The sequence below is a fragment of the Corythoichthys intestinalis genome, chromosome 2, assembly GCF_030265065.1.
Source record: "Corythoichthys intestinalis isolate RoL2023-P3 chromosome 2, ASM3026506v1, whole genome shotgun sequence".
Classification (NCBI taxonomy): domain Eukaryota; kingdom Metazoa; phylum Chordata; class Actinopteri; order Syngnathiformes; family Syngnathidae; genus Corythoichthys; species Corythoichthys intestinalis.
Window position 1 is genome coordinate 56,853,882 of NC_080396.1, and position 12,719 is coordinate 56,866,600.

At 36.3% G+C, this 12,719-nt stretch overlaps 1 protein-coding gene across 2 annotated transcripts; it reads right to left on the bottom strand.

Moving 5' to 3' along the window:
- Positions 1–52: 52 nt before the first annotated feature.
- tafazzin (tafazzin, phospholipid-lysophospholipid transacylase) lies at positions 53–6,041 on the bottom strand. 2 transcript variants are annotated; one of them, XM_057830101.1, is made up of 11 exons: positions 5,913–6,041; positions 4,758–4,902; positions 3,684–3,812; positions 3,553–3,598; positions 1,837–1,922; positions 1,657–1,737; positions 1,490–1,531; positions 1,355–1,417; positions 908–960; positions 758–835; positions 53–320 (listed from the first exon to the last, which is right to left on the bottom strand). In XM_057830101.1, the coding sequence occupies exons 2-11, from the start codon at positions 4,879–4,881 to the stop codon at positions 234–236; spliced, it is 789 nt and encodes a 262-aa protein (XP_057686084.1). In that variant the 5' UTR covers positions 4,882–4,902; positions 5,913–6,041; the 3' UTR covers positions 53–233. The 2 variants fall into 2 exon arrangements, with proteins under 2 accessions (XP_057686084.1, XP_057686085.1); XM_057830102.1 differs by lacking the exons at positions 1,355–1,417; positions 1,490–1,531.
- Positions 6,042–12,719: the final 6,678 nt, after the last annotated feature.

Below are 12,719 nucleotides of genomic sequence, written 5' to 3' on the forward strand. Positions count from 1 at the left end.
GGTGAAAAATTATTTTTTTTTAAATGGTACGATTACCATTAAAATAAAATAAAAAAATCATGCTCTTGTGTCTAAACACAGATGATTTTGGCTTATGTTCAGTCCCATCCAACATAATTCAATACATATGAATGGAAAACTGTTCTGAGTTCCTTTGATAAAAATGAATTCCACTTTCAAATGCAGTCATGTTGTGGCTCTGAGCCTCGTCTTCATGTGAAGGTGCACCCAGCTCAAGATTTGTGGAGCACCTCAGCTTGAAATTTAAGTCTCTGGAAGTCCACCTGGATGACGTCCGTCAGCGTCTTCCTCATCTGCAACTGCAATAAAAAAAAGTTTGTAGAGGTGTGAATGCCTTTGAATGCACATTGTTAACCCATTACACTTACAATAAAATGTCCATGCAATTTTATTTTAAGAATTACTGTGAAATGTCCTCAGATTGCCTGCCTGTATTTGTAGTGCTTTGTCACTTCCTAGTAGCAGTTTGGTGTAATAAATTTGTTAAATTCCAGCTCATTTTGTGGATGTGATCACATGATGTCTCGAACTCACAGTAACAAAACTGACTGCTAAAAGACAAGATAACTTTTTGCTGTTTGCGCCTTTAGTACACATCACTTTTTTACCCCAAAAATATCAGTCCTCTATTCAAGACGTTTCAGGAGAAGGAAAAAAAAAATCCAACATGACCGGTAAAACAGACGGCACAGTAAAGGTTTTATGCCAGTGAGGGAAAAATCCAGTCTCGTCTCACCTGGCTCTTTTTGTCTGCTCGGAGATTTTCCACAAGGTCTTTGACGCTGAAGGGTTTCCCCACGAGGATGGTGATTCTCTAGGAGCACAAAATCACTTATTAGGAAGCTGGATGGAAGGTTGCAGGAGAACGCCGAGAGCAATTCCGTACCTTGCCAATCCGAGGAATGTAGGGGCTCACATTGGGGAGGACGTCACTCAAACCTTACACAAAAAGATTAAAAGTGTTATAAAAAGGGTACTGGGTATTGTATTAGCTGTAAAATACAGTCGATGGAGCGAATTGATTTTCACAGAGAATACTGGGAATGAATTGCTGTGAATGTGGTTGGTTCTCTTATTTTTCTGTGCTGTGTAAAAATGATTGCAAGTCGTATGCCAATATCTGTAGAATTAAGAAACAGAGATTATTCGTCTACTGAATTAAATTCTGTAGATTAAGCAACAACAGTTCTCCCAAAGACAGTGTTGGTACTGTTAATGTTGTGTGTTTGTAATTATCGCACCTGACAAACAGCTAGACAGCCAGAATTTTACCCCGAAATAAAAAAATCATCACATGAACTTGGGTCAACAAGTACTGCTGTGTCTCACGTACCCACATGCCACAGAGGAAGGATGATAGGATTTAGAGTGCACTCTGCAATTAGGCGTCCCACACCTACAAGAAGACCAGTGTTTTTTGTAAGCAAGGTTACAAGATTTAAGCGCCGACATCATCTAATACACTCACCCCATTTTAATCTGATAAATTCTTCACTCGTGTTTATTTTACCTGTTCAATGAAGAACAATTCAGTCTATTGAGGTGATTGTTGACCCCAAGATCGATTTCATACATTGTTTAAAATATCCATTCTAAATAGTTACCGGTAATTGCAAATGCATTGTCAAGACTTACCTTCAGGAAAGATGTGTACCCATTCCCCTCTGTTCAACTTTTCCAGAATAAAATCCATGCCTTTCTGGTACACCCCATCACCTGAAAGTAGGGGCCGTAAAATATAAACAGTCAAATACAGTAGTAATAATAAGAAAAATGTTATAGGCAGAAAGCAGAGACAATGCGTGGGTCACCCACCTCTACAGACCGGCACACATTTCCCTCGGCTGAAGAAACGAGAGTGCAACTCTCTCGTGAAACAGATGTCAGATGCTGCTGGAGTCCTGTTCAAATCAGAATTCATATTGAACTAAACTGGTTGAAACCAACTCGAAAGTCTTATATACTGTATGAATGAAAATACATTTTTAATGTTTGTAAATAAATATCTTCTCGATTGCCTGCCCCTCCATTCAGGGTGAAAACACTTTTTTTTGTCTTCATCCTTCGAAAATGTGTCTTGTCAGAGGCCCTTCATATGTAACTCGCAGAGAGTTGCGCTGACCTGCATGTTTAGTTCAGCTGGTTCCAGAGTGAAATAAGTACATTAAAAAGACAGCAAAAGCAACAATTTAAAACCAAAAGGTGCACAAAGAGCAATGTTAGTAAAGTTAGTTATCTACAGTTAGCTTATAATAATAATGTTCTAATAATGTAAATTGGTGCTGACCTTTGAGAAAATATCATTTAATTTGAAGACCATAGCTCCTAGTCAATTGCATTGTATAATTTTTGGCCAATGATGACTAAACATTGACACACAATGGGCTTATCTTAATTATTGCAGTGTTCCACACACCTCAAAACATTCAGGGAAACCAAGAAGTTGTTCATATGCCACCATATTAAGTGGCATCACACATCTCATTAACACACACTGTGCACCAATTTAACCCAGGTGCATTTTGAAACTCCTATGGATGAAGAGATTAGTGAGTACTCATTTAATTTTTGGTATGTAATGGACCAGGGCATAGACTTCAATATATTATGAAGTCTATGACCAGGGATTGACAAACTATTCCACAAAGGGCCGCAGTCGGTGCGGGTTTTCATTGCAACCTATCAGGAGGACACCTTTTCACCAATCTGGTGTCCTACAAGTGCAACCAGTTGATTGCAGTCAGCTGCTTCTTCTTTTCCCAGACTTGATTGGTTAAACTGCATATGCTGTTTCAGTTGTAACAAAGACCAGGACCCACTGCGGCCCTTGACGACCGGTTTGCCCACCCCTTTAACAGACATACTGTAGGTTGTAGACTACATATGCTGTACACTACAGTATGTTCACATGACCAATGCTGACTTTAGTGTGTTATTTGTTCACCTCTGTCTTTTCTGATTGAAATGCAAATATGTATGATAATAATAATAATATAAATAATATGCAGTTTTATTCACAGCTATTCTGTATAATTAATTTTTCTCTCGTATTTCTTGTTCATTTGCTGTTTTTTACAAGTTTAAATGATTGTGTAACACTGTTTGTCAATATGTTTTTTAACTCGAAGCAATGGTGTCCCTGCATTTTTTTCCCTTTTGCTTCAAAAGACATGAAAACACGAAAATAAAATATACTTACATTAAAAATATTATAAAAACAGTCAATTAAAGCCGCCGTTCCGCCATGTTTGCCGTTTTGAATATTTACTAGCGGTGACTGCGGATTCCCAAAGTGACGTTTGCAAGTGGTGACGCAAGTGGCAAGAGCGTGTTCCATTCATATGGTTGCAGGGCAATCTCCGCAATCGAATCCTTCTGCTTTGGAGGCCCGAATCAAAAGTTTGCATCTTGCCTTCCATTTTCGCCGTCACCATGTAAAGGCGAAGCCATTCCCCAACACAATTTTTGCGTCTTGGTGTCGCAGCGTCGCCATGTAAACGACCCATAAAAGTGTGCAACTGCAAAACCTACCATCGCATCTTGTTGAAGTTCCACAAGTGTCTAAACTTCAGGACACCTATCACAGAGAAACACAGACAGACACAAATAAATACACACTCAGTTTGTTTACATCAGGAGAGCTTCCTTAGGCGGATTCTTACCCCAGATGTGTGGGTCGTCCATACAAGACTGGTGATTAGACAATGTAATGAGGGGCGTGTCAGCAGGCCGCTGGTCAATGAGCTCCAACAGTACGTCACGGTTATGCACCGTCAGGGAGTTCATGTGCTCTATGAGAGAGACAAAAAGGCTGAAAAGTAATGAGCATGTTTTTACAGCGATCACTGCTTGGGTTAGAAAAGTCCACAAAATGTTCAAATATGTGAACTTTCAAGGGGAGTAAACGTCAATTTCTGGGGGAAAAATAGAATGAACCAACATTTTTATTAATTTGAGGGTTGGCTCTTATCGGGAATTTAAATCTACTTTAATCAAATACGGACAGATTTCATATAACTACTGCACCCTGCAAGCAATTGGGGCTAAACACCCGACATGCACAGGTAATTTCTATAACAACACTTTAGAAAATATTCCACACATATGAGTCTTTGGACTATACTACAGTAGCATCTAAGTTTTGATTATATGGGATACAGTAGGAATTATGGTTGACAACTTTGTTATGTGACAGACAACATGACAAGTTAACAAATCAAAGTCATGTTTTCCACTGAAAAGAAATGAAGTAACTGAATCGGAGTCACTTTATTTATAGTAAAAATTATAATCATTTATACTAATAGGGAAATGATTGCAGTGATGATTAAATGTTTTCCCAATTTTTCAATTTATTGACAAATTGATAGTGACAACCCTGGTAACCTGTTGAGTTTGTAAACCAGGTAACGTGGAACCTGGTTGTTCGACTGCAATATAAGAACACATTTGATTAATCGTATTTAAATTGCAAAATATCTCATACAAATGTATTCACGGTGGATAGCTATCTTATCATAAATTCGATGCCAAAGACGCAATAGTTAATTTAGAATAAACTCATTTAAATCGATACTCTTATATCATGTTATCTTCAAAATTGGTGATTTTTTTTTTCCATCCAGCAAGATGTTTATCAAATGTAAAAAATATTTAGATTTCCCAGCTCATCCTCCAATGTGGATTCCCCTGTGGAACCACCTGAACCATTGCTAGCCATGCCGCGTACAACTTACTGGTCCATAGGTAGGAGTAGGAGCCCACCATGCCCATAACGAGCGAGCCGGACAGCCTCCATGCCAACGTTGGGCATTTTGGGAATGGCCACTTGACCTCCAGCGGCATTGTGACTCTCAACATGCACTACATCCACACATTCACCTGTCGTTACACGTGGGACAAGAAAAAAAAAAAAAAACACACACACAGGGTGGAAAATGTGAGCAGAATTGTATGAATCTTGAAACTACGAAACACATTATTGCATCATTAAAGGGAAACACTCATCAAATGGTCAATAGGGCCATAAAAATAACGTATCTAATTCAGATACTATCAAGTATAATTACAATACAAATCGATGCATTGTTTTTCTTCTCATTGAATTGCAAATACATATTTTGTTTACCACGTACCATATTACGAAAACGAGTGAGCCATATTAAGTGGTATATCTTGTCAAAACATATAAACACAACTATTCCTGTTTGGATTTAACAAGTAGATTCTCTTAATGGACAATAAAATAAAACTTCTTGAACTGAACTTTTATTCTGGTCAATATTATGACTTTTGAGCTTTATTATTTTCTGTCACTTCGCACTATATATATATATATATATATATATATATATATATATATATATATATATATATATATATATATATATATATAAATAAATGTGTGTGTGTGTATATGTATATATTTGTACTTTTATCACATTAACGAACAGCACGTATTTCCTCGTTCTGCAATCATAAGTCGGGATAGAATTCTGGTTTGTGGAGGTAATCGAGTAACATTTTTTGTTATCCACACGAAAGTTTTACGAAGGTTTTACTGTATGCTGCCTTTATACGAGGGACGCAAGTGTAACTTTCAGGATGCACAATTCTTTAACAAATAATTAGTTAGATTAGTAGTACCAAAAATAGTGATCTTTTGTGTGTGGAAGTTGCAAACAGTGAGTTTTTGTGCTATTTTCTAAAAACATATTCAAGTCAAATAATTTAAACTAAGAAGGTTAACATAAACCTACGGTTAGCACTAATCCCTCAACATACAAATACTGTGACATGTAAACAGTATAATTTAAATATTTGCACGATGAGATTTGCACGATGAGATAGGGACGCATAATTTAGAACAAATATAAACATTTACCACTTGCCTTTTGCCTTTGACAGGCTAACAACGCAACCCGGAAGTGAAACGTAAGTTTGATTCGTTGGTACCTAGTTCATTCACCAAAATATAGTTTGAATCTAGTTTTCATCTCATTGGGCATGACTTACATGTTATTTTGTTTTTCCAGAACGACTTTTAAAGAATAAAACAGAAGTTTTAAAAGCTCGGCACACCTTCTTTCCGGTGTTGAGAAGCAAGGAATTCTGGGTAATTGTGGTACGCGAAATCCCCAACAAAGAGTCGTATTTTTTTAAATAATGATAATAGAGTATGATTCTGTAAGAGGGAGTATCTTGAAGATATGATGGCTGTCAGCCAAAACAGCTATTATTATTCACATTCATACCTACTGACAATTTAGAGTAGTTTATTATTACTGATCATTAATGAAGACACACAAAAAACTAAGTATAGTATATACAGTAAAAATAATCAGCATTCCATCTTACATCTTCGTAAACATATCACCAGGGGTGAAAGTGGCTAGAATTTCTTTCCGGAACTCCCGGCGTGAAAGTCGCCAAGGAGCCAGAAATTTTATTTATTTATTTATTTTTCATTCAAAATTGTATTTTTTTTTTCTATGATTTGCAAAATATAAGTTAACAGAAACAGCAATAACCCCAACCTCCATCTACTAATTTTTATTTTCCCTCATTTCCTCACATACTAAATGCCAAATCTGAATTATAACTACTTAAGAACATAGGATATATATTAAAATTGAATTAAATGTAAACATTTCCTTTTTTTTTAATAATAAAGATATAAGTAACATACATTCAGGAAAATAAGTACAAATGACTTATATAATGCAGAGAGAAATTGAATTTTATTTTGAGGATCGCGCGAACACTGACTTTTTTAAATAATAAGGAAATTAATAAGTAGCGTAATGTAAATGAACAAATATAAGTCCAAACTGCACATTGACAGCTAAGATGTTCCAAACCTCCCCATCAGAGCAAATAAAACTAAATATGATACATAAGCCTCCTCAACTCTTTTTTTTTTTTTTTTTGCTGTTCCAGAAAACATGCATATTTGAACCATCTCTGCTAATCACATGTCAGTATATTGGCCAATTGAACGGATAAATGAGTCCAGGCGTTTTGCTTTGCTGCGTGCATTCGCACATTGATGTGACTCACCATCGTCAGACTCGGATAACTGCAGCAGCTGGGGAAACCTCCATGCCGTCCGTGGAATAAAATTAATAATAAATATACGTGGAAACGGATTACTGTCATATTTTCAGAATCAAAGCACCGTGTACCGGAACAGCATTCCAGCCATGAATCTTATACCGGAACTGCGTTCTGGCCCTGAATTTGCATTCCTGACCGTTCTGGCCCTCTTTCACCCCTGCATATCACTAGATGTTTTGTACAAATGAATAGAATGTGATATTTTTATTGTTAATCTTAATCATCATACAAGTCTGTTGATGAATACATATTTCAATATTTTCCTCAAATTCGAGACAAGGGGTAATCACAAAAAGATGTTTCCTAAGCAACTTTGCAAAATTTACAGTAAAGTATATATCAGGCATGAAAATGGGTCAGGGGTTAAAAAGGTGAGAAGGGTGTGGAGGAAATATGTTCCAGTACACTGTACACCCCAACAAAATATTGAGCTCTGTCGACCCACACTGTGTTTCAGCAGGGACGTGCAGAGACCGGTGGAGGGGCGGGTGCTCGTAGATCAAAAGGGGCACATGAACAAGTATTTAATGCACCTTAAAACAACATAACTTCAATTTTAACCAGCTTTAGATAATAATTGGCTGCGACTGTGACATACTTTAATTGGGAGGAGGCAACAGTGAATAGAAATCAAAACTGTCATCAACACTTTCTGGCTGTGACTCAGTCAGTCTGCCTCTTTTCTTCCTTCAACCTCTGCATCAAAACTTCCTTCCTCAACTTGTTCATCTGAGAACAAACCACATCAGATGGTCACTGAGCCACCAACAGCACAGTTTTCTCAAAACTATTATTTCATTATTACCCATACGTAACAACTCTAGCACCTAATGATTAATAAAGCAATGACATAAAATCTTATAGAAAAATAACATTGTAATTGTGTTTATAATTGTTTTTAATACCCGACTATCCTTGCAAGCTTGTTCTTACCAGGTTTGCTATTCACCCAGCTGATGAGGTATCCACTGCCTTTAGCAGCCTCATCCAACTCCTTTTTTTTATCCCTAAATCTCCTTTCCCTACGAGGCATGTCTATGTAATGAAATATAAATATTTAAGGAAAAAAAAAACTGACTCCCCGGTGGCTTTTAGTTTTAAAGCTTTCTTAATTTCTTTCTCTCTCAATAACGATGGAGGTAGATTTGTGTTTTTATTATTCAATCAAAAAACAAAGTTGCTTCAATCAAAATACAGTATAAACTTTTAATCCCAAAAGTCACTTCAATAAAAAACATTGTTTTTGATTGCAAAAATAAATTTGAGACAAAAAAAGCATTTGAAAACTATTTTTCTTGATTGAAACAAATTTTTCCTTTGAAGTAATATTGTTTTGCGTTTGGGCCACATTTTGGCTAGGACATTTGTGTCTTTATTATTCAATCAAATAAGTTGCTTCAAACAAAAAAATATATATAAAAAGAAAAACTTTGCACATGTGTCAATCACCGTTTAACAAAGCCTGAGAGTGTTTGAGTAGACTCACTATGAAGCATTTAATAAAGCCAAGCATTTTCTTACTACTTTATTCTTGTTTAAAAATAATTTGGTGGGGCAGTAACATGTTTAAAACTTATCATAATTCTTACATTTTGAAGTGCTTGAAAACCATTTATAAATGATACTTTGGTGAAAAAAGTGAAAAAACGTCTTGAATATATGTATCTTTTTTCCAATGTAAAATCTGAATAAATACATTGAGCACGCACAAAAAAATGGGGGCGGGGGGGTCGCTACTTCGCGGTTTTCACTTATTGCGGCGGGTTCTGGTCCCCATTAACCGCGAAAAACGAGGATCCCTGTATTTCTGAAAAGCTTTAAGAAGCAAGAGTCATTCCCACCACTCGTCGGCCGGTGTTGTGCCGACACCGGCCGTCAGCTCAAGTCACAGCCGAAAATAACGCGGCTCGGGCGAACGACGAAAGCGATGCGAGGCGCCCCCCTCCATCCGAGAGCATGCTGCTTAATTTGACTCAACAGTGTGTTTCTTCATTTATATTACCGCTAAATACACAAGCTTGACGCCAATTTAACGGGAGCTATTTTTTCACGGGAGATTTGGCTAGCTCTGGCAGTGTTCAACGCAAGCTGCAAAGAATGGCAGTAACTTTACTATATAGCAAAATATGAAAACAGTTGAAACCATTACTCACCAAATTCAATCTGCTGGCAAATACAGGCAAGTGTGTATGCTGCGCTCTGGTCTGCCCCAGTGTGGATAAGGCCTGCGTTTTGTTTTCGCAGCTTTTTAATGCAACCAAAGGCTCTCCAAGCACTTCATTTACACGTAGAGTGCGCGCGATTGGAATAATGGAACGCTGTTTGGGCCGATGATTGGTTCTCGTCTGCGAATCATCTCGAAGGATTTGCTGACTGTCCAAGTGTCACTTTTATAAAGAACCGATTTCTTAAGTGCTCAGTTTACGTACTAAGTTAATCACATGATGATAATAATAATTAAATAAAACCTCCCGACCCCCCCCTCCTCCTCCCAAAAAGAATTTCTCCTCGGATCTACGCAATTCACGTAGGTCGCCCTTTTTGACTTCAAAACGGCGAATTTCGCCGAAAGGTGAGAGATTTTCATGCCTGATATATACTAGATCAATTGTAAAAATTTACTTTAGTAAACCTTGAAATATTTATATAAAGTGGATATGTTTTGTAATGTCTCTAGGTGTACTTCTCTTATTTTGTCACAACATTTAAAGGGAACCAGCCATAATTTACAGCTATTTAGAAATTGAGAATTCACTCAATAGATTCCTTACAAGGAATGATTGTGCTATAATTATATAAATTTTCTAACATGACTGCTGATAAAATATTTGCTCATAAAGTCACTACCATTTATATTAACAATTTCAAAATGAAGTACGACTGTCCATGTCCCTTTACCAATTGACAGACAACAAGAAGTTTGCAATTAATTCATATAATTGAATTGATATAAGGCTCCGCGGATCAGTGGTATGCTTGTTGTGTATATTTTCCAGAGCACGTTAGGGATACTTGGAGACTGTCAGGCCGGTCTCAAAGGGGAGGTGACGTAGAAATTAAAAGAGTACACAATTTGACTGAACAAGTGGAAGCTTTATTTGCACAGAAATCCCAGGTCTCATAATAAACCCTAATAAAACTTGCACAGAAATCCCAGGTCTCCTAATAAACCCTAATAAAACAGATGTATGTCTCTAGAGCAGGAGTGGGCAAACTATTCCACAAAGAGCTGCAGTGGGTGCGAGTTTCCGTTCCAGCCCATCAAGGCAAGGCAAGGCAAGGCAAGGCAAGGCAAATTTATTTATATAGCACAATTCAACACAAGGCAATTCAAAGTGCTTTACATCACATGAAGACCATAAAAATCACATTTAAATCAACACAACGTAAAAACCAAGACAAAAGATCACATTTAATCACAGAATAAAAATAATTAAATAAAAATAAAACAAAAACTACTACTAATAAGACGAAACCTTTTCACCAATCTGGTGTCTTGCAAGCGCAATCCGTTGATCGCAATCAGGTGCTATTTGTTTCAGCAGAAACTTCATTGGTTAAACTGTCTGTGCTAGATCAGATGGAACAAAGGACCCACTACGGCCCTTGAGGACTGGTTTGCCCAACCCTGCACTACAGGGTCTGGAGGAGAAGAGCGTCCCAGCCAACTTAAATTTAGCCTATTTAGCTTTTTTTTTCATCAAATTTGAGCCCCCCAATGTTATAATAAAATATAATATTAAATATTATGGTAATATTCAGCTATGGTGGGGAATACGCCTTATATAATGAAAACAACCTTTGTTAATAATATCAAAAAAGGCCAAACAATCTTACCTTGTAGCCATCTTTTGTCTTGCCTTCTTTGTGGTGCATTATTGGTCAGAATAACTAATTAAAAGTATGTATATATAATGCTAATCTGATAGATTACATAATTTTTATAAAATTTATATAATTTTTATGAAATTGGTTGAATATTTATTATATATTATTAAAATCTGTCATATTAGTTTTTAGTCATGAATATACCACTCTAAAATCAGTTGGGGGAAAAAAACATACAAAATGCCATTTTGATGACAAATCGTGGACCGAGCTACATAATACTGTATTCGTAAGCAGCTTTCAACTGAAAATGAACCTTTTCAGGTTTTAATGACTGTAACCCTAAAATCTTCAACGACATAGTTTAGGTTAGCTTCTTGATAATCACCCAGTTTCTCTATGTAATGTCACATCTACAGTATGTAAAGACCAAGGGCGTAGGTTTGGTCTCAATATTGGGAGGGACAATATAACAGCATAACCTGCATGGACACTTTCTGCTGGGGACGGGACATTAATAAGATCAAACAGATTAGGTGAACAGGGGTCAGAGCTACATTTCTCACCAATATGAACCTAATTAATTGATGGGCTAAATGATTAATGCAAAATAAATCTGTATTGACTTACACTAACTTTCACACTGCAAATTTAAAGTATAATGTCTTAATTGGATCATTTTTCATAAATCTAGTCAACTAATTTTCTCCATCTTGTTTTGAGTGTTAAAGGCTAGTTAACAGATTAATGCATCAGATTCTTACACTTATTTTAAGTAAATATTACCACAGTTTTTGCGCTTATATAAGTCCATACATCTAAATGCTGGTCATTTTTCACCTAAATCAAGAAAAATGCTTTCAAATAACATTTTCAACAATATCTATTCTTGAATTAAGAACATTTCTGACATTTTTTTTTAAAAAATATTAAATATACAAACCTTTTGCTTAAAATAAATCTGTTAAGCTTATTTTCATCTAGCTATTTTATTTCAACAAATGTGAGTAAAATTTCTTGAAGCACTGGCAGATAATTTCACTTATTTCTAGTAAATTTACACTGAAACCTTTTTTTTTTTTTTCCGGGGTGGGGTTTTGCAGTGCATATGTATTGGTTTAGGTGGTACACCATTTTGATTCAAACCTTTGTTTTCAAAAACTACTAAGGAAAGATTTTTGAAAACTTCCAGGATAAGTGTCTGGATTTTATAAGCAAATTTAAATTGCAGTATCGGAAGAAAAAAAAAAAATAGAATATATATTGTATTAACACTCATACACAAGAAATACAAACTTGTTAAGCATCTCTCAACTGTCCAGGATTGCAAAAAATAAACGGTTCTGCGATTGCGCGCAATGTTAAAAATGGCCACGAATGCAGTGGTTCCAAAGTCAACACTACAAACTTTCGATAAATGAATACTTACATTTGATCATGGACGGACATGTAGGAAACTTCTGACCAGACACATCCTGCCATGTGGCTGTACACGCACACAACTCAACTGCACGCCGCTCTCTCACAGTTAACGTTTTCGTGTCTTTAAGCTTTTAATTATGCCATATTCATGTTGCACGTGCATGTTTATGATGGAACTTGTTTATTTAGCAACTTTGTATAACATTGAGAGTCCAACTGAATGTAAAACAGTGCTTATTCATCACAACAAAAGCTTCGGGAGCAAAATATTATAATGGGTGAAAAATTTGACAGAACACCGGCTGCGAATCCGTGTGTGTGTGTGGGTGGTA

Bases quoted from the DNA above. Each gene is read 5' to 3' on its own strand.
- tafazzin (XM_057830101.1), bottom strand. From the start codon at position 4,881: ATGTTGAGAGTCACAATGCCGCTGGAGGTCAAGTGGCCATTCCCAAAA. The intron at 3,813-4,757 runs GTAAGTTGTACG...TCTCTCTCATAG, and splicing joins CTACTCCTACCTATGGACCA to AGCACATGAACTCCCTGACG. The intron at 1,532-1,656 runs GTAAGTCTTGAC...TTCATTGAACAG, and splicing joins GGTACACATCTTTCCTGAAG to GTAAAATAAACACGAGTGAA.